The sequence below is a fragment of the Hippopotamus amphibius genome, chromosome 5 (assembly GCF_030028045.1).
Source record: "Hippopotamus amphibius kiboko isolate mHipAmp2 chromosome 5, mHipAmp2.hap2, whole genome shotgun sequence".
Classification (NCBI taxonomy): Eukaryota; Metazoa; Chordata; class Mammalia; order Artiodactyla; family Hippopotamidae; genus Hippopotamus; species Hippopotamus amphibius.
The window spans coordinates 149,599,165-149,625,581 of record NC_080190.1 but is presented as its reverse complement, the minus strand read 5'-3'; the positions used below and the strand labels follow the sequence as shown (position 1 = coordinate 149,625,581).

The 26,417-nt window shown below is 32.8% G+C and overlaps 1 protein-coding gene across 2 annotated transcripts in view; it reads left to right on the top strand.

Annotated features, from left to right (window-relative positions):
- The window catches only part of CSMD3 (CUB and Sushi multiple domains 3), a 1,219,369-nt gene that overhangs the window by 114,469 nt on the left and 1,078,483 nt on the right, over positions 1–26,417 (top strand). For both annotated transcript variants that reach the window (XM_057736100.1, XM_057736099.1), the window contains exon 2: positions 20,261–20,483. In XM_057736100.1, the coding sequence (XP_057592083.1) occupies positions 20,261–20,483 (223 nt within the window). The remainder of the gene's footprint in view (positions 1–20,260; positions 20,484–26,417) is intronic.

Genomic DNA, 26,417 nt, shown 5'->3' with positions numbered 1-26,417 from the left:
TTTGGTTACTCCTCAAGTCTGGCGATTCTATTATTATGGTAAATGGTGAATATCCTAGGTAATCCCCAACTACATGGACAAGTCAACACACGGATGCTACAGTATAAAAGAGTCAAATGAACTCAGGAAGGCAAAATTACATATTTCTTTCTTACCGTCAAGAAGCAAAGAATGAATATTTTGGATATGCAGAATGGTCTGAGTAACAAAGTTTGAAATGTAAGGGCAGTCTTCAACATGTCAGTGGAGCAGTATGAGTGATACACTTTAGAAAATATGCCTTGGACAATCTCATATTTTACCTTAAACCTAGAAGATATATTTTACCTGATACTAGCAAAACTAGAGTAAAAATAAAACATCAAAAAGTTTAACCATGAAAGAATCAACTCAAATTTGAATATTTCTTTATTTTCCCAAGACTCTATATTTTAGATAGCTTTTCTAGGACTCATAGTACTCACCATATATATCTACAAATTGTGTGTTTATGTCTGTTTTTACAATTAGGTTTTTCAGATTAAGACTTGAAACACTGTTATAAAGTTTTTGTAAAACCTAATATGCAGTACAGTGTTTGGTACCTAGCCCATGCTCAGTGAATGATATTGCATTGAACTACTGAATACACCATAAATTGTTTTTGCCTGAATAATTATCTTAGTTGATTTTTGTAATACAGTTCAGACATATATTTTTAGAATGAAGAGGTTGTTGTTTAAACAATGTTGAGAGACTGGTTGGTGTGACAGAAAATGAAGAAGTATAAGTGATAAAGAATAAAGATAAAGCAGCATAGTGCAAGTTCTACTTTTGGCTCTGATTGAGTTAACTTGTATTGGGCAACCCTTTCATCAAAAACAATCATGAGAAATAGATAATACCTTAAAAATCTAATAAAAAAGTATATGTTGCTAGAACTAAATTACAGTAGATACAGAAAAAAAATTTTCAGATAGAAGAAAAATAAACCTAGATGAAAGGGCTGAAATGATGAAACAAGCAAATATGTAGGTAAATCTAAGTGAATGTTGAGTAATTAAGATATTAATAGTGTTTTTAGGGTGTTTAAGTTATATGTATAACTAAAGTCCACAAAAAACAATAATACAAACAACAGAGGATGGGGGTGAGTTATAATTCTCCAATATCCTTGATTTGTTCAGAAGTGATAAGTACTAATTTCTAATGGACCCTAATAATCCAAAATACACATTTTACTCTCTAGGGTTAACACTAACAGAATATTCAACTAGCAAGTGAATAGAGAGAAAAAATACAATTAAAAGGCCCACTCGATTAACATAAAAGAAAACAAAAGGAGGAAGTAAAAAAACAAATGTCAGGCAAAACAAACAGAAAACAAATAAATATATAGTAAGTTTAAATAGATTAAATACTCCAAAAGTAAAGACTGTCACATAAGCTAAAAAAACAAAAACAAAAACAAAAAACTAAACACTGCTTATAAGAAATCCACTGACTATAATATTATAATAATTATAAGTATAGACACTAACATAAGTAACTGATATATCTATACTAATGTCAGATAAAGTAGACTTTATGTAGTGAACATTGATGGATCTAAAGATCATTTCATAATGGTAGAGAAGTAAATTCACCAGGACCATATGACAATTTTAATTATATTTACCTAATAATTTACTGTCCAAATATATGGAACAAAAACTAAAACAGAACTGACAAACGCACATCACAGAGATTTTCAACAGTTGGTAGCAGATTTAAAATACAGGAAAATAATATTAGCAAGCGTAATAAAGATTTAAGCACAATTTAAAAATTTGACCCAAATGGCATGCATTCACCCAATAAATAAAGATGACATATTCTCTACAAATCTACTCGAGAAATGTATGTGCCAACATCAGGTTACATTTTTTCCCTTAAGAAAGGCAAGCACTTCAGCATTAACATTTGTGTGATGTTCTGATATCAAAATTGTCCTCTTACTCTGAAAAGAATGAGATAATTTAATGTGTTTTTATTGATAACCTGAACTAGAGCTATGGAATTATATTTCACAGGCATTCATCTGCTAACATATTAGATACATTTGGGCAGGAGGCATTTTTAATTCTCTGACAAATTGGTAATAGAATTTTCTAGTGTGTTTATTTAAATTCGTATGTTTTAATTCAAAGATAGTGGAATAGTTAAATTATGTAATGGAGCTTCATGGCCTAAAATAATAATTACAGTAGTAGTAAAGAAGAGAAAGAAGAAAAGGAGAAAGAGGAACTAGCATTGTTAATAGTCACTATGCTTAAAATACTGTTCAAAGAGATCTGCAGTTATTAAAATGTTTACTCTTTAAAACAGATACTCTTATTATCCCATTTAATAGATAAGGAAGCTGAGACTTAAGGTTCATAATTTGCACAAAAGTTATGTTACATTGTGAAATAAGGACGCCTGGCTTCAGAAGCTGTGGCTCATTGAAAAACTGGTATTTTCAATGAAACAATGAATTACATTTTAAATTTTAAAGAGACATATGTAGACCAGAAAGTCTCAATTAATAAATTCATATTTTGAGAATATATAATAAAAATAGCGATTTCTTAAAAAATGAATCCAGGTGAAAATTTTAAAGATTTTTCAATGATCATTTCAAACTTCCTTATCTCTAATGCAATAATATTACATAGACATGACCTAAATCAAAACACTGTATCAATGGCTGATGATCATACACTTTAAAATATATAAAAGTATATTTTATCGCTAAATACATTTCTGATGATTTTTGTTACATCTGTTGTTCTCCCTAGCTTTATCTAGAAACCAGACATTTCTTTATACCACTCAATCCATATCCAAGATATGTCATATATTATATACACCCTTCCCCCCAAAAAGAAAATAAAGTACATATGGAAAAATAAAGTTATAATCATATAATTTAGGAAAAATCAGAAAAAATGTCATGAGGCATCACCACTGTTTGTAGTGGTTTGAGCTTGATATTGAAGGACCTGAAATTTTGTCTAAGCAGAAATGAAGGGAATAAGTTTCACTTAAAGAAAACAGTATGTAAAAAAGAAATGGAGGAAAGGTAATGTAAAGCTTATTCCAAAAAAAGAAGAGCAAATTACGTGGGCAAGGCACAAATTTCAATGACACTTATAGGGTATGTTTTGAGTGATAACGCTAAAATCACAGCTTAAATTACATGCCAACGACATTATTTGGATTTTTCCATATGGTTAGCTCAGTTTTAGGAGGATGGCTTTGGTGAAAATGTATAGAAAGGATTAGGCACAGAAGTGGCTGAAGAAGAGGAAAATGGCACAGGTTGTGTTCCCCAGAAAGCAGAGTCTGTAATGGAGATGGATGATTATTAAGGATCATTCTTTGGCTCAATGTCTACGGCAGGCAACAGGGTTGGGTAGATGGGAATTTAGTTACTTAGTTACAGTAAAGGGCTCTGCTGATCCTACAGAAATCTCTGAAGTAGTAATACCACTTTAGAGTGTTCTGATGTGGAATGTATGATGCAGGCCTTTGTATTCTCGAATTTATTAGTCACTGGATGTGGGCTGCTCTGGAAGAAGGTGAGACCTTCAACTAGGCAATTTCCTTAGCAAAGGCAATCTCCAAAGAGTCCTGACAGCTGAAAGGAATCTTTCAGCTGCACTCCACATACCTGTGAGAATAGTATTGTCCTTTACTCCTGAATGGGGTTTTGGCATCCCAACAGCCACCATAGAAGTGCATGTTGACACAAGGAGTCCAGGTGAGACAGTTTGAGAACACAAGTATGATGCCATCCTAGTCATAGATGGCATATGTGACTAAATAAGTAGGAGGCTGTGAAAATCATAGATTAACCAAAGAATTATGGAAAGAACACTACATACATTCCAGAAGTTTCAGAATGTCAACAATGTCAGTGGTCAACAGTGTCAACGTCTGTGTGTAAAGGTAAGAGCTAAATTGAAATGGGACACTCGTGAATGAGAAGTGAAAGATTGGAGGCAATGACTTCAAATAACTCTACTAAAAATTTTGTCAGAAAGAAAGAAATAAAAACTATAACAATTACCATGCATTAAGCTTGTATGAAAGGAGATCCGAACAATGCCTGACATACAGCCAATTCCTTCCCTGATTTTTTAAAAAGTACCTTGATAGCAAAAATATTTCAGGTTACATAATGACACATAGAACATGAATTCAAGGAATATTGCAAGTATATTTCACCACAGGTCATTTCTCTAATTGAATAAGGATAGAATAAAATACTCAGGTGACCCACTACCTGCAAAATTTCTGATAGGATTTTCAATTAACTTAATTAACAATCATTGAATACTGTGTATTATGGAAATTGTTTTTGCATTTTATATGATGTTGCCTTAAGTAGTAATTGTTGTCTAAAAGAAAATTCTACAAATAATGAACATATAGGTATAAATTAAAAAGAAGAAATTTCCTCCTTCAATATCAGAGGAAGAGCTATATGAAAGGACCATGACACAGAAAAATTTTTGTGGTATGGGAGAAGAAATTTTAGTTATGACCAAAAAGTTTTCTACAAATAATGAAATAAAAAAATTATAGGCTGAAATTGATGGGGCTAAGAATAAGATTTTGGAAGAATGTGTAATGTTTGGAGCAGTCGTGATTAGTGACGCATTGTTTAATTTATTCTTTCTCCCATTTTCACTGTCACTATAAAAATTTTAGTTCACTTGAAAGTATCTTCCTTTTCATCTGTTAGATGTTTTAAAACAGGATAAAAATACACATTTGGTTCACCAGTAACAAATCATCCATAAATTACATGCAACCAAGGTAGATCAGTTTCCAATCATAAACCACGAAAAAATACAAATCCAAATGTTAACATTTTTAAAAGATTTATATATATTGAATAACAGAATAATTTTAATAACTGATCACCCAGTAATTTTTCTGAAAAGAAGGTTTAGAGAAAATCAGCACCTCTGAATATTTTTTGCAGTTGAAAGTGAACAAAAAAAGAATGCTTTAATGTAATAAAACCTGAACAACACTTAAACACTGTAACCCATAGAAGACATTTTAATTTGTATATTTAATTTAGTGTTATTGAAATATAATTTACATACCCTAAAGTTCACTTATATAAAGTGTACAATTCGGTAGTTTTTACTATATTCAGGATTGTGTAAACATTACTACCATCTAATTTAAAAACACCATCAATACTCCAAAGAGAAATGCTATACCTATGAGCAGTCACACTCCACTTACCCACCACTTATCCCCATCTAGCCCTAAGCAACCACAAATCATTTTGTGCCAGTACAGATTTGCCTATTTTGGACATGTGAATGGAACTACTGAATGTTATTTTATTACTAGCTATTTTCACCTAGCATAATATTCTTGAGGTTCATCCATGTTGTCACATGCATCAGTACTCCATTCCTTTTTATTGCTAAATAATATTCTATTGTATGGATATACCATATTTTATTTATATATTCATCAGTTAGTGGATATTTGGCTTATTGCCACTTTTTGGCTATCATAAATAACTCTGCCATGAACATTTGTATACATGTGTTGTGTAGATACATTTGAATTTCTTCTGTACACCCAGGAATGGAATTTCTGGGCCATATTGTACTCTCTGTATTGAGTAGAGAATATTGAGGAATTGCCAAAGTACTTTCCAAAATGGCTGCACTATTTTACATTTCCACTACAACGTATGAGGTTTTTAATTCTGCCCATCTTTTTCAAAAATTGTAGATATCCTAGTAGATATATAGTAATATTTCAATGTGATTTTTGGCTTGCATTTTCCTAATGACATGATTTTGAGTATCTTTTCATATACTTATTGGTTATTTGTACATCTATTTAAGAGAAAAACATTACAATGCTTTGCTTATTCTTCCATTTTGTTGTCTTTTTATTGTTACTGTGAGTTCTTTATATATTCTGAATACAAGTGCCTTATCACATATGTGATTTGCAAGTATATTCTATCATTCTATGTGTTGTATCCTTTACTTTCTTGACATTATCATTTATAACCAAAAGTTTCTAATTTTGATGAAATCCAATTTATCTTTTTTCTTTTGTCAGTTATGCTTTCAGTGTCTTATGTAAGAAATCATTGCCTAACCCAAGATCATTAAACATATTTCTATATAATTTTTAAGGGCTTTATAACTTTGCCTATTCTGTGTAGTTATATGAACGATTTTGAGTTAATTTTTGTGGATGGCATGACTTATGGTATCCAATTTCATTCTTTTGTATGTGAGTCTCCAATTGTCTCAGCTCATTTACTGAACAAATATTATTTTCCTCTTTAAATTCTGTCACCCTTATTAAGAATCAATTTCTTGACTTCCTCTTCCAAGAAAATGGAGCAAATGTATCTTTCTCCATTTTTTTTTCTGCTAAGCACAACTAAAAACCCTGAACATTATATATAAAGCAAACACTGAAAGTGGAAAGAAGAAGGCAGACTAGCTAGGGAACTTGGCACCTGAGGAACAACATTTTGCCAGTTCTCTGGGGTTTCAAAAAAAGCACTGATAAAAGTCCTTCGCTTGATCAAAGGACCAGGAAAAGAGTAACATAAAAGAAAAAAGAAAAGAAAACTTAGTCAATAAGTGCTCTACACCATCCAATGCCACAGATGAATATATGGCTCCCATCCCTACTTACACCAGCAAAGAGTAAGTGAGGAGACTATACTTTTTTTTTAAAAGAATTTTTTAAGAGCTCCAAATTATTTTATTTAAAATTAATTAATTTATTTTATTTTTATTTATTGGCTGTGTTGATTCTTCATTACTGCACGTACGCTTTCTCTAGTTAAGGTAAGCGGGGGCTACTCTTCATTGCAGTTCCTGGGCTTCTCAATGCAATGGCTTCTCTTGTTGTGGAGCACAGGCTCTAGGTGCACAGGCTTCAGTAGTTGCAGCACATGGGTTCATTAGTTGTGGCCCATGGGCTGTGGAGCACAGGCTCAGTAATTGTGGTACAGGGGCGTAGTTGCTCTGCAGCATGTGGGATCTTCTGGACCCGTGATCCCTGCATTGGCAGCCAGATTATTAACCACTGTGCTACCAAGGAAGCCCAAGGAGCCTATAATTTTATGCTTACCAGGCTACAATAAGTTACCCTTACACCCCGCTGTGGTAATGTCTGAAAGGTGAGCGGGATATTTATTAAAACACCCTCTCCTACCATGATGTCAGTGTAAACATTATGAGGGCCCTAGAATTCCACACCCATTTCACAGTAACAGGATGTTCCTTTTTCCTTTTAGGCTGCTATAATGAGAGGTTTAATGTAGAGTCAAGATGTCACCAACACCCAGTTATATCAATGTTACTTCCTTGCTTGTTAATAGAGGCCAATTAGGGACTACAAACTTTTCTTTCCATCTGACAGTAATAAGGTGGTCCCCCTACTACTTTCTTGGCTGGGTCTGTCTCAGAAAAAGCCATTTAAACAAAATATTTAAATGAGATACAGAATTTCCTAATATAATATGAAGCTACCTAGGCTGCAATAAAAAAATCATTCATCATACCAAAAGGCAATAAGATCTCAAATTGAATGAAAAAAGTAATTAGTGAATGTCAACACCAGATGATAGAGAATTTAGAATTATATGACAGAGATTTTAAAGCAGTCATGATAATAAAAATCCTTCAACAAACAATGAAAACACACTTGAAACAAGTAAAAACATTTAAATGTCAGAAGAGAAATCAAGAGTCTCAGAAAAGAAACTGAACATAGAAAGAAAAATCCAATTAAAATATTAGACACCAAAAGCACAATAAATGAAATGAAAAGCTTAATAGATGGGCTCAACAGCAGAACGGAGGGAACAGAGGAAAGAATGAAGTTACTGAAAAGAGAAAAGATATTACCTAATCTGAACAACATAGAGAAATTAGACTTAAAAAATTTTTTTAATGAAGAGAGCATCAAGGACCTATGGGACAAAAAAGAAGAATCTAACATTCATGTCATTGGAGTCATGAAAGAAGAGAGAATAGGGCTAAGGAAGTACTTAAGGAAATAATGACTGAAACTTCCCAAATTTGACAAGAGGAATAAAAAAAGATTCAAAAGGCTGAGTAAATTTCAAACTGGATAGGCCCAAAGAAAGGCATGCTATTTATACCATAATTAAACTGAAAACTGAAGAACAAAAGATATTTTGCAACCAGTCAGAATAAAAGGACACCTTGTCTACAGGTGAAAGTCAGCAAGGATGTAAAAGAACCACACCATCAACCAGCAAGATGTAGTTAACAGTTACAGAACAGTATTCACATCAGAACACACATTCTTTGCAAGTATCCATGGAGCATATATTAAGGTAGACCATATACTGGGCAATAAACTTAAATTTCACTCCTGAAATGCAAAGAATCTTCAATATATACAAATCAATCAATGTGATACATCATATCAACAAATTGAAGGATAAAAACCATATGATCATCTCAATAGATGCAGAAAAAGCTTTTGACAAAATTCAACATCCATTTATGATAAAAGCTTTCCAGAAAGTGGGCATAGAAGAAAGTTACCTAACATAATAAAAGCCATATATGAGAAACCAACAGCCAACATCATTCTAAATGGTGAGAAACTGAATGCATTCCCTCTAAGAATAGAAACAAGACAAGGGTGCTCACTCTCACCACTATTATTCAACATAGTTTTGGAAGTTTTAGCCACAGTGATCAGAGAAGAAAAAGAAATAAAAGGAATCCAAATTGGAAAAGAAGAAGTAAAATTGTCACTCTTTGCAGATGACATGATGTTATACATAGAAAACCCTAAAGAAGCTACCAGAAAACTGCTAGCACTAATCAATGAATTTAGTAAAGTAGCAGGATATGATTAATGCACAGAAATCTCTTGCATTCCTATACACTAACAATGAAAAAGGAGAAAGAGAAATTAAGGAAACAATCCCATTTACCATAGCAACAAAAAGAATAAAATACCTAGGAATAAACCTCCCTAAAGAGGCAAAAGACCTGTATGTAGAAAACTGTAGGACACTGATGAAAGAAATCAAAGATGATACAAACAGATGGAGGGACATACCATGTTTTTGAATTGGAAGAATCAACATTGTGAACATGACTATCCTACCCAAAGCAATTTACAGATTCAACACAATCCCTATCAAATTACCAATGGCATTTTTCATAGAACTAGAACAACAAATTTTATGATTTGTATGGAAAGCAAAAGATCCCGAATAGCCAAAACAATCTTCAGAAGGAAAGATGGAGCAGAAAGAAACAGGCTCCCTGACTTCAAACTATACTACAAGGCTACAGTGATCAAGAGAGTATGGTATTGGCATGAGAACAGAAATATAGGTCTGTGGAACAGAATAGAGAGCCCAAAGATAAACCCACACACTTATGGGCAGCTTATGTTTGACAAAGGAGGCAAGAATATACAATGGAGAAAAGACAGCGTCTTCAATAAGTGGTGCTGGGAAAATTGGACAGCTACATGTCAAAGAATGAAATTAGAACTCTTCCTAACACCATACACAAAAATAAACTCAAAATGGATTAAAAAGCTAAAAGTTAGGCCAGACCCTATAAAACTCTGAGGATAACGTAGGCAGAAAACTTTATGACATAAATCAAAGCAAGATCCTTTGTGACCCATCTCCTAGAAGAATGGAAATAAAAACAAAAATAAACAAATGGGACCTGATGAAACTTAAAAGTTTTTGCACAGCAAAAGAAACCATAAACAAGACAAGAAGACAACCCTCAAAATGGGAGAAAATATTTGCCAACAAAGCAACTGACAAAGGATTAATCTCCAAAATATACAAGCAGCACATGCAGCTCAATATCAAAAAAGCAAATAACCCCATCCAAAAATGGGCAGAAGACCTAAATAGACATTTCTCCAAAGAGGACATGCAGATGGCTAACAAACACATGAAAAGATACTCAACATCACTAATCATTAGAGAAATGCAAGTAAAAACCACAATGAGGTATCACCTCACACCAGTCAGAAAGGCCATCATCAAAAAATCTAAAAACAATAAATGCTGAAGAGGGTGTGGAGAAGAGGGAACCCTCCCACACTGTTGGTGGGAATGTAAATTGGTACAACTACTATGGAAAACAGTATGGCGGTTCCTTAAAAAATTACAAATGGAACTACCGTATAACCCAGCAGTCCCACTACTGGGCATATACCCTGAGAAAACCATAATCCCAAAAGAAATATGTACCACAATGTTCATTGCAACACTATTTACAATAGCCAGGATGTGGAAACAACTGAAATGCCCAAGAACAGATGAATGGATAAAGAAGATGTGGTACATATATACAATGGAATATTACTCAGCCATAAAAAGAATGAAATTGAGTTATTTATAGTGAGGTGGATAAACCTAGAGTCTGTCATACACAGCGAAGTAAGCCAGAAAGGGAAAAACAAATACTGTATGCTAAATCATATATATGGAACCAAAAAAAAATGATACTGATGAACCCAGTGACAGGACAAGAATAAAGATGCAGATGTAGAGAACAGACTTAAGGACACTGGGTGGAGGGCAAAGGGGAAGCTGGGATGAAGTGAGAGAGTAGCATTGACCTACATACACCACCAAATGTAAAATAGATAGCTAGAGGGAAGCTGATGCATAACACAGGGAGATCAACTCGATAATTGGTGATTGGGATAGGGAGGGTGGGAAGGAGTTTCAGGAGGGAGGGGATATGGGGATATATGTATAAATACAGCTGATTCACTTTGTTGTACAGCAAAAACTGGCACAATAGTGTAAAGCAATTAAATTCCAATAAAGATCTTAAAAATTTGACTTCTAATTATCTAAATTTTGTGCTCTGATCACAATAGAATCAAACTAGAAATAAAGAAAAGTTAACAAGAAAATCTTCAAACATTTAAAAACTAAACAACTCACTTCTGTAATAATCATGGGTTGAAATAGAAGACACAAAGAAATTTTAAAATATGTTAATTTGAATGAAAATGAAAATACAACATATCAAAATCTGTGGGACCTAGCTAAAGCATACTAAGAGAGACATTTTATAGTACCAAATGAATGCATTAGAAAAAGTTTCAAATTAATAATCTAAGCTTCTACTTTAGAACCAAGAAAAAAAAAAGTGAAATTCAAAACAAGCAGAAAAAAGTAAATAACTGAATAAGAATAAGAAAACAATAAATAAATCAGTGAAACAAAAACCTCGTTCTTCAAAAAGACCAAAAAATTGGCAAACTGCTAGCAAGACTAACAAAGAAAAAATGAGAAAAGACACAAATTACCAATATGAGGTATAAAAGAGGAGATACACCACAGATCCTACAGACATCAAAAGGATAATAAGGACCATACTACGAACAATTCTGTATGCATCTATTTGACAACTTACAATGCACCCATTACACATGCACACACACACACATACACACACATACATACACACACACACACGGTATGAAATAAGTAATTTGAATAGCCCTAGCCCTATAATATTAATGAAATATAATTCATAATTATAAAATATTCATAATTTCTTCTCCCCAAAGGAAATCTCCTAACCCAGATGATCTGGTGGATAATTCTAAAAATATTTAAAGAAAATTTAACATAAATTCTATACAGTATCTTCCAGAAATAGAAAAGGAGGGAACACTTACCACTTAATTTTTATAAAGCTGGCACTAATATGATTTCAAAACTAGATAGACACAATACATAAAAGAAAATTACAGATCAATATTCCTTATGAATATATATGCAAAAACTCAGCAAAATATTAGCAAACAGAATTCAACAATACATAAAAAATGATTATATGGCATGACCAAATAGGTTTCATTACAAAATTGAAAGAATCAATTTTCTTTTTGAAGTCCTATCTTCAAAAATCAATTGATGTAATCCACCATATTAAGAAATTAAAAAAGAAAAAGACTTGATCCTAATGAAAGAAAATAATATGAAAGGTATAAAGATTAAAAAGAAAGAAATAAAAATGTCCTAGTTATGCGTGTCATGACTAGCTATGTAGAAAATCCCATGGATTTACAAATAGATACCTAGATTTAATAAGTGAGTTCAGCCAGTCACAGATACAAAATAAACATTTAAATATCAATTGTAAATTTTATATACTAGCAATGTCATGTGGATACCTTAATTAAAATTACAATATCATTTACATTAAGAAAAAATAAAATACTTAGATTTGAATCTAACAAAACATGTCCAGGATTTCTATGTGGAAAACTAAACAAGACTGATGAAAGAGAGCACAGAAGCTTCAAATAAATGGAGATAAATCTTGTGTTTACAGAATGAAAATCTGAACATAGTAAAGATATCAATTCTCTACAAATAGATATGTAGACTTAATCTGAGCAAGATTTTTTGTAGGTAGAGATAATTATTCTAAAATACATGTGGAAATGCAAAGGAAATAGAATAGCTAAACAATTTTGAAAAATAATAAAGTGGAAGGCATCAGCTTGATTTCAAAGCTTATTTTGTAACGTGTAATAAAAAATGTGGCACTGACAGAGAGAGACACATAGATCAATGGAACAGAACAGAGAGTCCAGAGATGCACACACACAAATATGCCCAGCTAATTTTGACAAAGGTACAAAAACAGTTCACTGGAGGGAAAAAAATAAAAAGACTTACCAGCAAATCGTGCTGTGGCAGGTGGACATCTGAAGACAAAAAACAAACAAACAAAAAAACCCTTGACCTAAGTCTGATGCATTACACAAAAAATAACTAAAAATGGATCATGACTTGAATGTGAAACCGAAAACTACTAAACTTTTAGAAAAACAAATATGAGAGAATATTTAAGATCTAGAGCTAGGCAAAAAAAATTATTAGTCTTTATACCAAAGCAGGATACAAGAAAGAAAAAAATCAATAAAGTGGACTTCATCAAAATTAAAAACTTTTAGTGTGTCAAATACTCTATTAAGAAGAAGAAACAATGAGTTACAGAATGTGAGAAAGATTTGGAAATCACAGAGTGGAGAAAAGTACTACTATTTATAATACATAAAAATTCTCAAATTTCAACCGTAAAAATCCCTAATAATCTGATTAGAGTATGGACAAAAGTCATTCCTTACAACTGCCTGTGAATTTAAAGTATCTTAAATTTGAAAGTTTATTTTAAAAGTTAAGCTGCTCAGTTCCCTTCTGACTCCCTCAAAATCAAGTTTCTCTATATTTATGAGTTTATTTTTGGACTCTCAATTTTATTGAATTAAGTGCCATGTCCATCCTTATGCCAGTTCCACACTATGTTGATTACTATAGCTTTGAAATATGTTTTAAATTAATAAATGGGAATCATCTTTGTTTTCTCTTTCAAGATTGTTTTGGCTATTCTGGGTCCTTTATATTTTAAAATGAATTTTATCATTAGCTTCTCAATTTCAGTAAAAAAACAAAACACCTGTTGAAATTTTCCTAGGGATTGCTTTGCAAAACGGTTGAAACTAATAAACAAATACAGCAAAGTTTCAGGATACTAAATCAACATGTAAAATATGGTTGTATTTCTATATACTGACAGTGAACAATCTAAAAAGGAGAATAATTATCGAACCACTTACAATAGCATCAAAAAGAATAAAATACTTAGGAATAAACTTAACCAAGGAAGCAAAAACATGTTTCCTAAAAGTTACTGAATATTGTAGAAAGCAATTTTTAAAAAAAACACACAAAAAATGGAAATACATCCTGTGTTCATAAACTTGAAGACTTAGTATTGTTAAAATTTTCATATTACCCAAAGTAATATATAGATTCCATGCAAACCATATCAAAATTCCAATGGCATTTTTTAATAGAAACAGTAAAACAATCTCAAAATTCATATGGAACTACAAATGATCAAAATAGCTAAAACAACCTTGAGAAAGAAAAACAAAGCTATGGGCCTCACATTTCCCAATTTTAAAATATATTACATAACTACAGCAATTAAAACAGTATGGTACTAGCATGAAGACAGAAATATCGAGCAATGGAACAGATCAAGGACCCAGAAGTAAACCAACATATATATGGTCAAATGATCTTCAAAATGGAGGGTGCCAAGAACACACAATGGGGAAAGGAAGTTCCTTCAATAAATGATGTTCGGAAAACAGGATATCCATATGTAAAAGAATAAAATTTGATCCTTAATTTATACTATACATAAAAATCAACTCAATATATATTAAATACTTAAACATAAGACCCAGACTATAAATCTCCCAGAATAAAACTTAGGGGTAAACCTTCTTGATGCTGGTCTTGGCAATGATTTCTTGGATGTTACACCAAAAGCACAGGCAATGAAAATAAAAATGGACAAGTGGGACTATGCCAAACTAAAAACTTCCGTGAAACAAGGTAACAACAGAGTGAAAAGACAACCTATGGAATGGGAGAAAATATTTTGCAAACCATATATCTGATATAGTGTTAATAGCCAAAATTTATAAAGAACTTATGCAACTCAGTAACTAAAAAACAATAATTAAAAAATGGGCAAAGGACTTGGATAGACATTTCTGCAAAAAAGAGAAACTAACAGCCTATGGCTATATAAAACATAGTGAGTATCACTAACATCAGAAAACTGCAAATTCAAACCATGAGATCTCACAGCTGTGGGATGCTGTGATATATATATGGAGAAACTGGAGCATTTGTGCACTGATGTGAGAGTGTAAAGTAGTGCAGCCACTATGGAAAACAGTATGGAAGTTTTTCAAGGGACTAAAAAATAAAACTACCATGTGATCCAGCAATTCTACTCCTGGGTATTTATGCAAAGGATCTGAAATCAGGATCTCAAGGAAATACTTGCACTCTCATGTTCATTACAACATTGTACATGATAGCCAAGAAGTAAAAACAATCTATATATCCATTGAAGGATGAATGAATAAAGAAAATGAGTATGTATATACAATGGAAATCAGCTTTAAAAAAGAAGAAAACGCTGTCATTGGCTATACCATTGAAGAATCTTGGGGACATTAGGCTAAGTGACAGAAGAGAATCATAAAAGAGCAGATACTACATGATTCTACTTATTTGAGATATCTAAAGTACTCAAGTTCAGAGAAGCAAAAAGAGGGATAGTGGATTCCAGGTGCTAGAGAATGACGAAATTAGGAGTAGTTGTTCAATAGATACAGCATTTCATTCAAGCAAAATGAAAAAGCTCTAGAGATCTGCTATCTAACAATGTACACTCCAAAACTGGTGAGAGGATAGACTTCATAGTATGTGTTGCTTACCACAATAAAAAGGGTAATTGCTACTATTGAGTTCTTTACAAGTTTTTATCACACACACGTTGTGTGTCAAAAAATGTGAGCTTTACAGTGGAAAAAAAAAGCAATCTTGTCAACATAATCAGACACAAAAACCCAATTGCAGCAGATAAACATATGTGAAAAAATAGTAAAAACTAAGCAAAAGTGTGAATGTTACTCTTGCATGGAACTTACCACAAAAGAAAACAGAAGAAATTTTAAACTATCATAAAAAATACTGTACAAATAGTCATTGCATTGTTCTGTACTGAAAGAAAGGTAAAATCTGGACATGGAAGGAAAAAAATAACATCTAAAAATCTATATTGTTAACTAAATTCTTGTTCACAATATGACCCAAATTATGGAAATTTTAGTTGTTTTTCAAGTATAAATTAACTAAGTGGACGTTAAATGTTAATATGTGAAAAATATAACATAAGGCATTCAGAAACTGTCAAAGACTGAATCTATGGAAATTTGCAATACCAATTTTTGAGACCCGTTTTCCATAAACACATACAAAACTATCTAGATTAAGTTTTGTTTCCACATGTTCTCACAGAGAAGTGTGCTTGCCCTGATCACAGCCCTTATTCTATAATAATAAAATAATCTATATTTCCTTGCTGTCTCATGTTGTAATTTGTCATGAAGACAGGCTAAGATAATGTTCTTTTAGTCATTTCATTCCTAAGCCATGACATATGTGATGAATAGATGAACAAATATTGAAGAAAGATCATCAAAGGAGCTGAAGCTTCACATGTACTATAAAGAGCAGTAAGGAGTTGTGAATTTATGACAGCAATGAATAAGCAAAGTTGTTTCATTTAGAAATGTACAGCATATGAAAGGCAAATATGGATTACTAACAAATAACCAGAAACCTAAGCAATTATATCCTAAAAGAGAAGTACAAAAAGGTAAAGTATCCATTTAAAAATATGTAAAGGATATAACAAGGCAGTTTACAAAAGAAGAATGATAAATGAATGAAAAGCATATAACAAAATATTTGATCCCAATACTAATCAGAGAAATGCAAAAGTAAAATAGTAAGAAAATTTTTTTTTTTGCCTTGCTAAATTTGCCCTGTGAAAAATCTAGTGTTGCCAAAATCAGGGTTGGAGGTTTGAAACACTTAATAACATTGTGAAGGCAGCAAAAGTTTTTAATTTATTGAGGATGGTTTGCCTATATGTTTCTAAGTTTAAATTTTAGTACTCTCATTTCTGGAATTCCATCTGCAGGATATATCAGACAAGTATATACATCCAAAGTTGCTCTTCACACCCATGAAACCACAAAGATGAAGCCATCAAAAGGAGATATGTTAAATAAATTATACTACAGATATACCATATGCCATTTAACTATGTAGTCGTTAAAAAAGGAAAGTAGTAGAAATATATGTGTGGATCCAGAAAAATATCAGTGATATTTTATGAAGTTAAACAAAAAGATCAGGAAAATATGCTTAGTATAACTGACTGTTTATAAAAAATATACCTACTGAATAGAACTATACAAAATCTGCATGTGCCTAGAAATGGCCTGGAAAGATAAGCTAATAACAATGACTAACCTTGTGAAACATAAGTAAGTGAGGAAATTTTTGCTTTTCTTTTAAAAACTCTATTTACTTCTGATCTTTTGGGTGTGAAAATTATAAACCTTCTGCTGGAAAAATGTACTTTATTATTAATACTGTGATGTTTAATCAAACATATATAAACAAAAATGAAAATAAAATGAAGAACACAGATAAGAAGCTTAAAAATAGGTGTAATACCTAATTTGCCTAGAGGGAAAAAAGGAAAGGAAATGAAATGGATGAATCAGCAGGGCCTTGAAGAATTAGTGGACAAAGCTGAGCATGTTATTTTAGGACATATGTCCTTTTTCTAAAACCATCAGGGTTGTGGGGCTTGAGACTATATAAAATAGCCCATAGATCAGATTGTAGCTGAAGGGATTCATGCTTGCATTTAGTTATGAAGTTCAAATTGGAAGCTGTTCAGGCAGAAAACTAATAGAAATGGGTGATAGCTAATTAACCTAAGGCTTCAAAGTAATTGCGCTGCAAGAAGCAATTTTAAAAGGGAACTTTCTCTTTTTTTTATTTTCAAAAATCATAAAATGCCCTATTTGACTTTTGGTGCATGAGCAAAAATATCAGTATACACACAGATACTGATTTTTAAAAAAACTTCTACCTTATCCAACTTGTTGGTAAATTTTTGAAAGGGCAAAACAATCACAAGAACCATGCCACATATCACATACTGAATAACCCAGGCTCTTGACTTTGCCATGTATAAAGATAATCAGAGTGTATTACTGAAGTAAATATGGCTAGGAGGATAGGGTTATACTGATTAATCCAGTCCTGAGCCACCCACCTCACCACTAGTCAGTAAAGTCAGCTTCTCCAAAGCATATAGCTGTTTGGTAGAGAAGTGACTACCTTAGCAAAAGCAAGGTGCTCTTGTGAAAAGAGCAGAGAATGAATGGACAACATCCCAAATTAGCCTCCATCTGCCATGATCTACAACCCTGGCTTCCCATCTTCAGTGCATGGTTCCTTACACTTTTAAAAAATATCCATACTTTTATTACATATACTCATTCCTTATCAGAGAGAGGAGCCCCAAATTTCCTGCATCTCTACATCCAGTTCCTAATACAGATACTTTGGGTAGTATGCCATTCTCTCATCCCAAATTAGCTTGGTATCTCTCACTTACAGCTTCATGGTACTTAAGCTTCATGCAGATGTGGAAATGAAATCTGGGTGAATAATTCTCATCAGAACTTCTGAAACTGAGGCAGGAAAGACAGGGCCAGGCTCAAGGACAGCCTCCTCATGTATAAGGATTAGGCAGAAGGCAAAGCTGCCTCCTTGTTTTGCACTTAATAAGGCCATGATGCATGGAGGAATGGCATCTAAAACAGAAACTCTGTAGTATCTGAACAAGAAATTCTGAACATGATAGCTGAGGAGCACACACAAATAAAAATGCACAGGTTGCTGATAACGCTGTAGGACCTTCCATACATGGAGCTGCACTAGTAAAGGAAGATGCAAGGGAAGACAGCTCTTAGAACACATATACAGTGGCTACAGGAGACAAACGCACAGGACCAGAAGCTGAAGCAACCTTCAGGCAACACTTCAACCCTCCCCTCAATGAATATTCCACCCCTAATCAAAAAGACCCCCCACCTCAGTCAAAGGGCTAAAAATAAGATAAAAAGGGGAATCAACAATCCTGTAGTGCACTCCTCAGTGGTGAGGATGCCCAGTATTCTTCTCCCTGGAGTATGTAACTTTTGCTTTAGCCTCAATAAACTGTATCTTTGTTCTCTTCGCTCCTCAGCCTTAGTGTGTGTGTGTGTGTGTGTGTGTGTGTGTGTGTGTGTGTGTTTATTTTTTACTTGGTATTTTGTGTTCCTTGCCCAAATTCTTTTGGACAAGTTGAACAAGAACCTGGACTTCTGATAAGATTTTTTGGTATCAAAACCATGGCTGCTTGCCTCTAGATCCAAGATTTAACTGCATGTAGACTAGTCTAGACAAATGCTGGGGACCATCTTCTCTGACCATTTTATAAATCTTAGGGTTTTACATTACCCAATATGATTACAGAATATTACACATTTATAAAAAATTATTCAAGAAACATGCTATATTTTCTAGGTATCACCAAGAGTCAAGCTCTCAATATATATATATATTTTTACTGTAAGCAAGTGAACTTTTTTTTCCCTTCAGATCTTTATTGGAGTATAATTGCTTTACACTGTTGTATTAGTTTCTGCTGTACAACAAAGTGAATCAGCTGTATTTATACATATATCCCCATATCCCCTCCCTCTTGAGCCTCCCTGCCACCCTCACTATCCCACCCCTCTAGGTTATCACCAAGCATAGAGTTGATCTCCCTGTGCTATGCAGCAGCTTCCCACTACCCATCCATTTTACATTTGGTAGTGTATATAGTGTATCTATGTCAATACTACTCTCTCACTTCGTCCCAGCTTCCCCATCCCCCACTGTGTCCTCAAGTCCGTTCCCTACATCTGTATCTTTATTCTTGCCCTGGCACTAGTTCATCAGTACTGTTTTTCTAGAGTCCATATAAGATCTTGATAATTTAAACCTCCCATAGAACTAATAGGGACTTTCTTAAGATGGCTGCCATCATTTGTCCAGGATTCAATTTTTCTCCCTAACCTTAGTCACTCTGATGTGGTTAGTTTAGGATTGTGCTCTGTTCAAAGAGCAATTACATAGATTTTGTTCGTTTTGTTGTTTTAGGTCTGAGCCATTTATCCCTTTGATAGAATCAGAGTAGGACAGATTTTCCTAAGGCACTTTGGCCGTATGGTAGAAATTTACATACACAAAAAAAACTAGCGTGATTTACTAAGACAAACTGGAGTTAATTTTTTAAGACCCAAAATGCATACTAATGTCATTAAGTTTAAAAGGTTGTTTATGAGTGTCCACAGTTATATTGGAAACTACTTGAGGGAAGATACCAATTAGATTGGAACTACTCCTAGGATTGTGTTTGCATGTTGGATCATGTAATGGCTAATGAATTAGAAGTATGGAAGATTTTATTTCATCAACTGGTTTATAATTACTAAGCACAAGGTATATGATAAATGACACATCTTCTAGTATTTTGCTACTGATGTTTTACCTTTTTTTAAAAAATAGATAATTTACCTAGCTCTTAAATTGCATTTACAAAATTATTGTAACATGGGTCTTGGAAAAACAAAAGGCTTTTTCAAAATAATATGCATTCTAGATTGTTCTTGTTTTATGTAATACTTATGTCTATTTATTTGTCTTTTCTTACAGGATTTATTTATACATGTGGTGGAACTTTAAAAGGACTTAATGGCACTATAGAAAGCCCTGGTTTTCCATATGGATATCCAAATGGTGCAAACTGTACGTGGGTAATAATAGCAGAAGAACGAAATAGAATACAAATTGTTTTTCAGTCATTTGCTCTAGAAGAAGAATACGACTACTTATCTTTATATGATGGACATCCTCATCCTACAAACTTTAGGACAAGGTTAGTCTATTTTGCATGGAAAAATGCAGGGAAGTATTTATTGGGTAAAAGTAGTTTATTTTACAAAGAATGCTTAACATTTGTGGTGAAATTATAATAAAGTCATATTTGCCATCCAATTATTATTCATTTGGAAATAGATCATCCCATGAACAAATTAGCTCCATATATCTAACCTTGTAACACTAGTATTTTAATATTATCTCTCCAAAAAGTGAATTTAAATTGAATTATACCTCTTAGAGTGGTTAAATGTATTTTGATTTTTGAAATTCTTACCCCAGGGCTTTATTCTTTATAGGAATAACTTTTAGTAAAGTGAAAGCATAACATGTAATGTGTCTTTCAGTGGTATGTACCCAGTTTTAATATACAACAATATGCAAAATACTTAAAAGCAATATTTATATGATAGCAGGATACATTTAGACAATGTATATGGTTTATAAAGTCTAAATATGTAAAAGAGTAGACCTTCTTATATCACTGAGACATTCATGTTTCTGTCCACGCAGATGAAATTATTTATTTTTAAGTTAGGTGATAAAACAGATAGGAAAATTAGCTGGCACCCTGACTGTTAAGTGTTTCTTCAGAATTTTTTTTTTATCTAGACATATGATAACTTTTGCTGTCTTATCAAAAACTCTTTTTAAATATAAATCGACTCTAATTCAACCAACAAATTTAAAATGCCAGATACTACATATTTCATTTAGTCCTAGATTTTTACCAATGTGTGCATATTTTTCCTCAACTATAGTATACTGTTTTTTTAATTCTAATTCCAAATATTCTAAGCAGATAATTTTTAAGAATTAAAGACTCTTACACACTTGACTATGTTTGAGTTATGATTCTGTGATTCTGTTAGTTTTTCTAATAGCTGTTACTGTGTACTTGCCTTCCTGATCTACAGGAATCAGATTATCAACATTAAGTTTTTATATAATCATCAGTCTTCCATATTCTTTTGCATTGATTTTTCCCATTTTAAATAAAAATTTGATATATATTATCTTCCACTTTTAGTAAGAAAACATATAATATAGTAGGGAAAATGTTGTACCAGGAGATGAGACTTGCATTATAGTGTTAGGTTTGCTGTTCACTAGCTGTTTGAGCAATCCACACCATCTGTTTGTATTTAAACTGGAAGAAGGTAATAATAAAGAAAATACTGTCCATTTTACTATACTCTTCAGAATATCTCATGAGATAATGTATATGAAACTGCTGCATGAATATAAAATCCTTTTAGTACACATTTCAACTGTTTGCAGTGAGAACAACAGTTAAAAATATCTGGGTTGTTTCCAACCACATGCTGGTACAAAGAAAAGTTCACTAGACTGATTACAGGTGAGGTTCTATTTTTCTTTCTTTTTTTTTTCTCTACATTTATTTACTGAGGAGTTCTAACTTCATTTTCTAATTCCTTTTATACTGTTAAATTATTAATATCTATCCATTTCAAAAATATACAGTGTGGTAGACATGTCGATGTTGCTATTTCATCATCATTGCCAATATCATTAAAAGTTTCATGTCTTTGGTTAATGACAGCACTCAGTCAAGACAGAAAACATACAGCACTGCATGTGTGTGTGTGCTTGCCTGCACTAGTGCATGTGTGTGGGTGTGGGTATCTGCCTTCATCTGTACACATCCGAACAGGCCATGAAAGTAAATGGAAGATGCTTCTTAGACTTTCAAGTCAGCTAAATTGATGTATATAAAACTAAAAGCACAAAGTCTTTTTTATATTTCCTTTACATCAGCTATGTATGCTATATAATTGGTGTAAATATGAAGAAAAAAATAAAGTTATCCAAATGTTATCTGGTAGTTTCTATCAATTCACTGGTAGTATTGTTTGTAGAAGGATCTATCCTCTCTAGATCCTCTCACAATTGGAAAAACACATTTTTATTTTACCCCCACTCTTCTTTTTTAAGCAATTGTGGCCTCTGGGAATTTAAAAGATGGTAAGATGGGGAAAATAAATTTATCATTCTCATTCTTTCTTTCCTAATTTGCAAATGGGGAATAACAACATTTAATTTACAGAGCTTTTATGAGGATTACAGTGTAATGAAGGCACAATAATGCAAACCTTAAGCATTTATTAAGTGATTCCCCTGCACCTGACACTGTACCTTGTATTTGTTATATTTAATTTCTCCCCTGTTCAAATAATGTGAAAAGATTCTCATTATTATCATCATTTTACAACTTGGAAAATGAGACTTACATTACTTGCCCAAGGTTAACACTATTCAGAGTAGCCGGAGGCAGGATCATAATAGCAACCCAGATCTGTCTGAGCTCTGAGCTTAAGCTTGTAATAAAAAAACAAACAAATAAATAATATATATAAATACGTAAAATATACACATATCCATGGTATATTTATTGATTAAAGCCTATTTTTCTTAGCAATATTAAGTAAAATTTAATGAATGAGATAAGAAACATTTTTTTTAAAACTGTATAGTAGACCATATAAAGATATAACCAGAAAGATAAATTACAAGTTTATTCTTGGTATTTGTTTTGTGAACTCAACTCTAATGTGTTCTCTATAGCATTTTGGTCATTGTTGATGTATAATATATCTATTGGTCTTTATGTTTAAAGAAATACTATTGGTAGTATCATAGAGCTGATTTTAATTAGCAAGACTAGGGGGAAAGAATCAGTATGTAACCTACAGCTCCTTCCAGACTTTGTTTGTACATAGTCTGCTATTTGATCAGAAGCCTAATCTGCTCCTGGCAGTTTGAGTCATTTTTGTGTCTGTCTCTTTGACTCACTGTTTTCTTGCTTTTTCTTTCTCTCACATCCTCACTTGATACATGTCCTTATGGTATGTCTGCTGTTCTCTATCTTTCAGAAATTGATACTCATATTTTATTACCTTCTGTGAACTCCAATAGACTTTTTAAAAACAGCTTGCTATACTTGCCTTGTAATAGCACAGAACAGATGATTTGTAGGTCTTATTCTTGCTTGTATAAGAGGTATATTGAGTTTGGTAATGACAATTTCCTATTTTTAAACTATTTTCTATAACTCCAATTAGTGATGATTCTGCTTGTTTTCCTCTAAGTTTTTTAATTTATTAAATAAAAATTGATATTCGTGGCTGAATTTGATACTTACAACAATGCACCATTAGAGAATTCCTTTGTAGTTATATCTTTAGCTTAAAACAAATTTGGTCTACTTGATGCAAAAAGAGGAATTGTAAGCTTTGTTTACATTTTTATGCTAATATTGTATTTTCTCAATAAGAAAGTAACAGTAAAAGGTAAAAAACTATCACTCAATCTCATGAAGCAGAGACAGATATATTTGTATATTTAGGATCATACTATATATGCTATTTTATGTTCATATTTAATCTTCTTGCAATCATATATCCATATTGCACATGTGACTAGAATTTTTGTAAGCATCAAATTTCATGGATATTTATCTTACTATAAGCATCATTCATTTACTTATTCTCCTATTATAAAATATTTTATTTTTTTTCCTTTTGTAATTAATTCAGATAGTGTTAGCATTAATTTAGACAACAGCTTCTATCACCATCCCTAGGTGAAAAGTATTCTGGAAAAAGAGCATTTCATTCTAACCTCAGTCATGAAAAGGGTCAGGGAGAAGGCTGAGGATGAGTCAAATGACAGAATATGTCATAGAATCAAAATATTTTATTCACACATTTTACTAATAAAAACAAAGTTAAGTTTTAAGAATGCTAAATTTTCTCAATAAATTATTTCTTTGTAATTGAAAAAAAGAAGAGGTATGTAATTTAAGAAAATAAAATTTATGTTTTGGCCACCAATACACTATGACTATGACCTTATGATAACTATCTCCTCTTTTTTTCAATTACAACTTTAGAAATTATTTATTTATATTTGATGTTTATAAATTTATTTAAAATTTTCCATGGAATATCTTTGTCCATCCCTTCACTTTGAGCCTACATATGTCCTTAAAGCTGAATGGGAAAAATTGAAAGCATATTGTATTGCAAATAGAAACAAAAGTAGTAATGTGTTGATATAAATTTGATGAGTATTACACAGAATCTAAATGATAAAAAAAATTGTAACCTAGTGCTGAAAGGCATGAAGTTGGAAAATGGAGATCCACACTATATTCATGGTTTAAATAACTAAATTTTATAAAGTTCTCATTCTTTGAAATTAAAATACAGTATTATCCAAAACTCCTAATGTATTTTGGGTTACTTGAAAAAATAATAAGTATAGTTTGTCAAACTTTCACATAAAATTGCCAGGAAAATATTTAAGTATAAGAATAAAGAATTTAAACTGCAAGATAAAAATGTGTAATAAAAAACAATAATTAGAATGTGGTATTGGTTGATATAAGAGTAGAAGACATTTGGTATACATTCTATATGAATTCAGAGAAGCAGAAAATTATATCACAGAAGATACTAAAAGAAACATGAGAAATATTTCCTATCATTATAAAACATGGCAAAAAATGTAAAGAAAGAGATAAGATATGGTTCCATGAATAAAAACATTTTCTGTGATCAAAATATACTCCAAACAAAATAAATATTTAAAGAATTTTCTGAGGAAATCATTTGGTATATATATGTTGTATAAATACACATATATATACACATACATATATGAAACAAAAAAGGCTTGATGTGCTTAATATAAATAACTTTTAGAAAGTCATATGAAAATTATAATCATATATAAAGAAATATATAAAAATATGAACAGTGAGTTCACAAAGAAAAAAGTTAAAATACTAATATACAATAGGAAACCAATAAAAATAAATCTTTCTAGTGATTCAAAAAATATATGAAAGTAACCATGTAATATTTTTCAAACAGAAAATTGTCTAAGACCTGAAAAATTGTAAACACTGTCAGTGAAAATATTTTGGTACTTTCCTACCTGACTAGTGGGAATATCAGTCTGTGCATGATTTCTGAAAGATAATTGTATTAGATATCAAAGGAATTTATCATAAGTAAAACTCCATAAATATCTGCCTCTTCAAATTAGATACAGATTTTCTTTGCTGTTTTGTTTAAAGTAGCAAAATCATGAATGTTTAAAGATAGAGATTGATTAATAAGCAAAGGAGAAAATGCAGCAATTAGAAAACAAGTCTTATAAGAATAATTTATGGATGAGAATTAAAGATGGCGGCGAAGTAGAGAGACGTGGAGTGCATCCCTCCCCACAGATGCATTGGGAATGCACGGAAGGACGCAGTCATTCTCACAGAGAAACAGCTGAACACCAGCAGACGGCCTTGGACACCGGATGGGACTGCGGGGAGCCCGACATAGCCGGTAGGGAGGCATCTACGAGGGCTCAAAGAGGGTGAAGCGGCGGAGCTGTGGCAGACGGGAGGGAGTGAGAAACATTCGGAGGGTCCGCAGCGCAGCTCAGCGTTCCCGGACCAAGACATCAATCCGCGGCTGAACGGAGGGTCCAGGAGCGGGAGTGTGGGAGCAGGAGAGCTGGTTCAGTGTGGGAAACATTGTTGCCGGTAGGGTGACGGACCGAGAGGACAGGAGGGAGGAGGCCCGCGGAGAGGAGTGCCCGTTCCTGAGAGCTGCCCGGCCATGATGGCGGCTGGAGGCTGCAGGCTCACTGGCGGCTGGGAGGAGCCACGCGCATAGCCTCTCTCTCTCTTTCCGCGCCTCTGCAACAGGCAGTGGAGAGACCCCCTGCGGGCCACCTAAGGCGCTCAGGGATAACAAGTACCCTCAGGCACTCGGGTGGGGCTAGATTAAAACCCCTTGCAACGCCAGCAGCAGGGAGGCTGCCGAGAGAAAAAAAAAAAAAAAAAAAAAAAAGAAAAGAAAAAAAACCCCCAGAGAGGCCCAACTCTAAGACTTTCTGTTTATGCCTG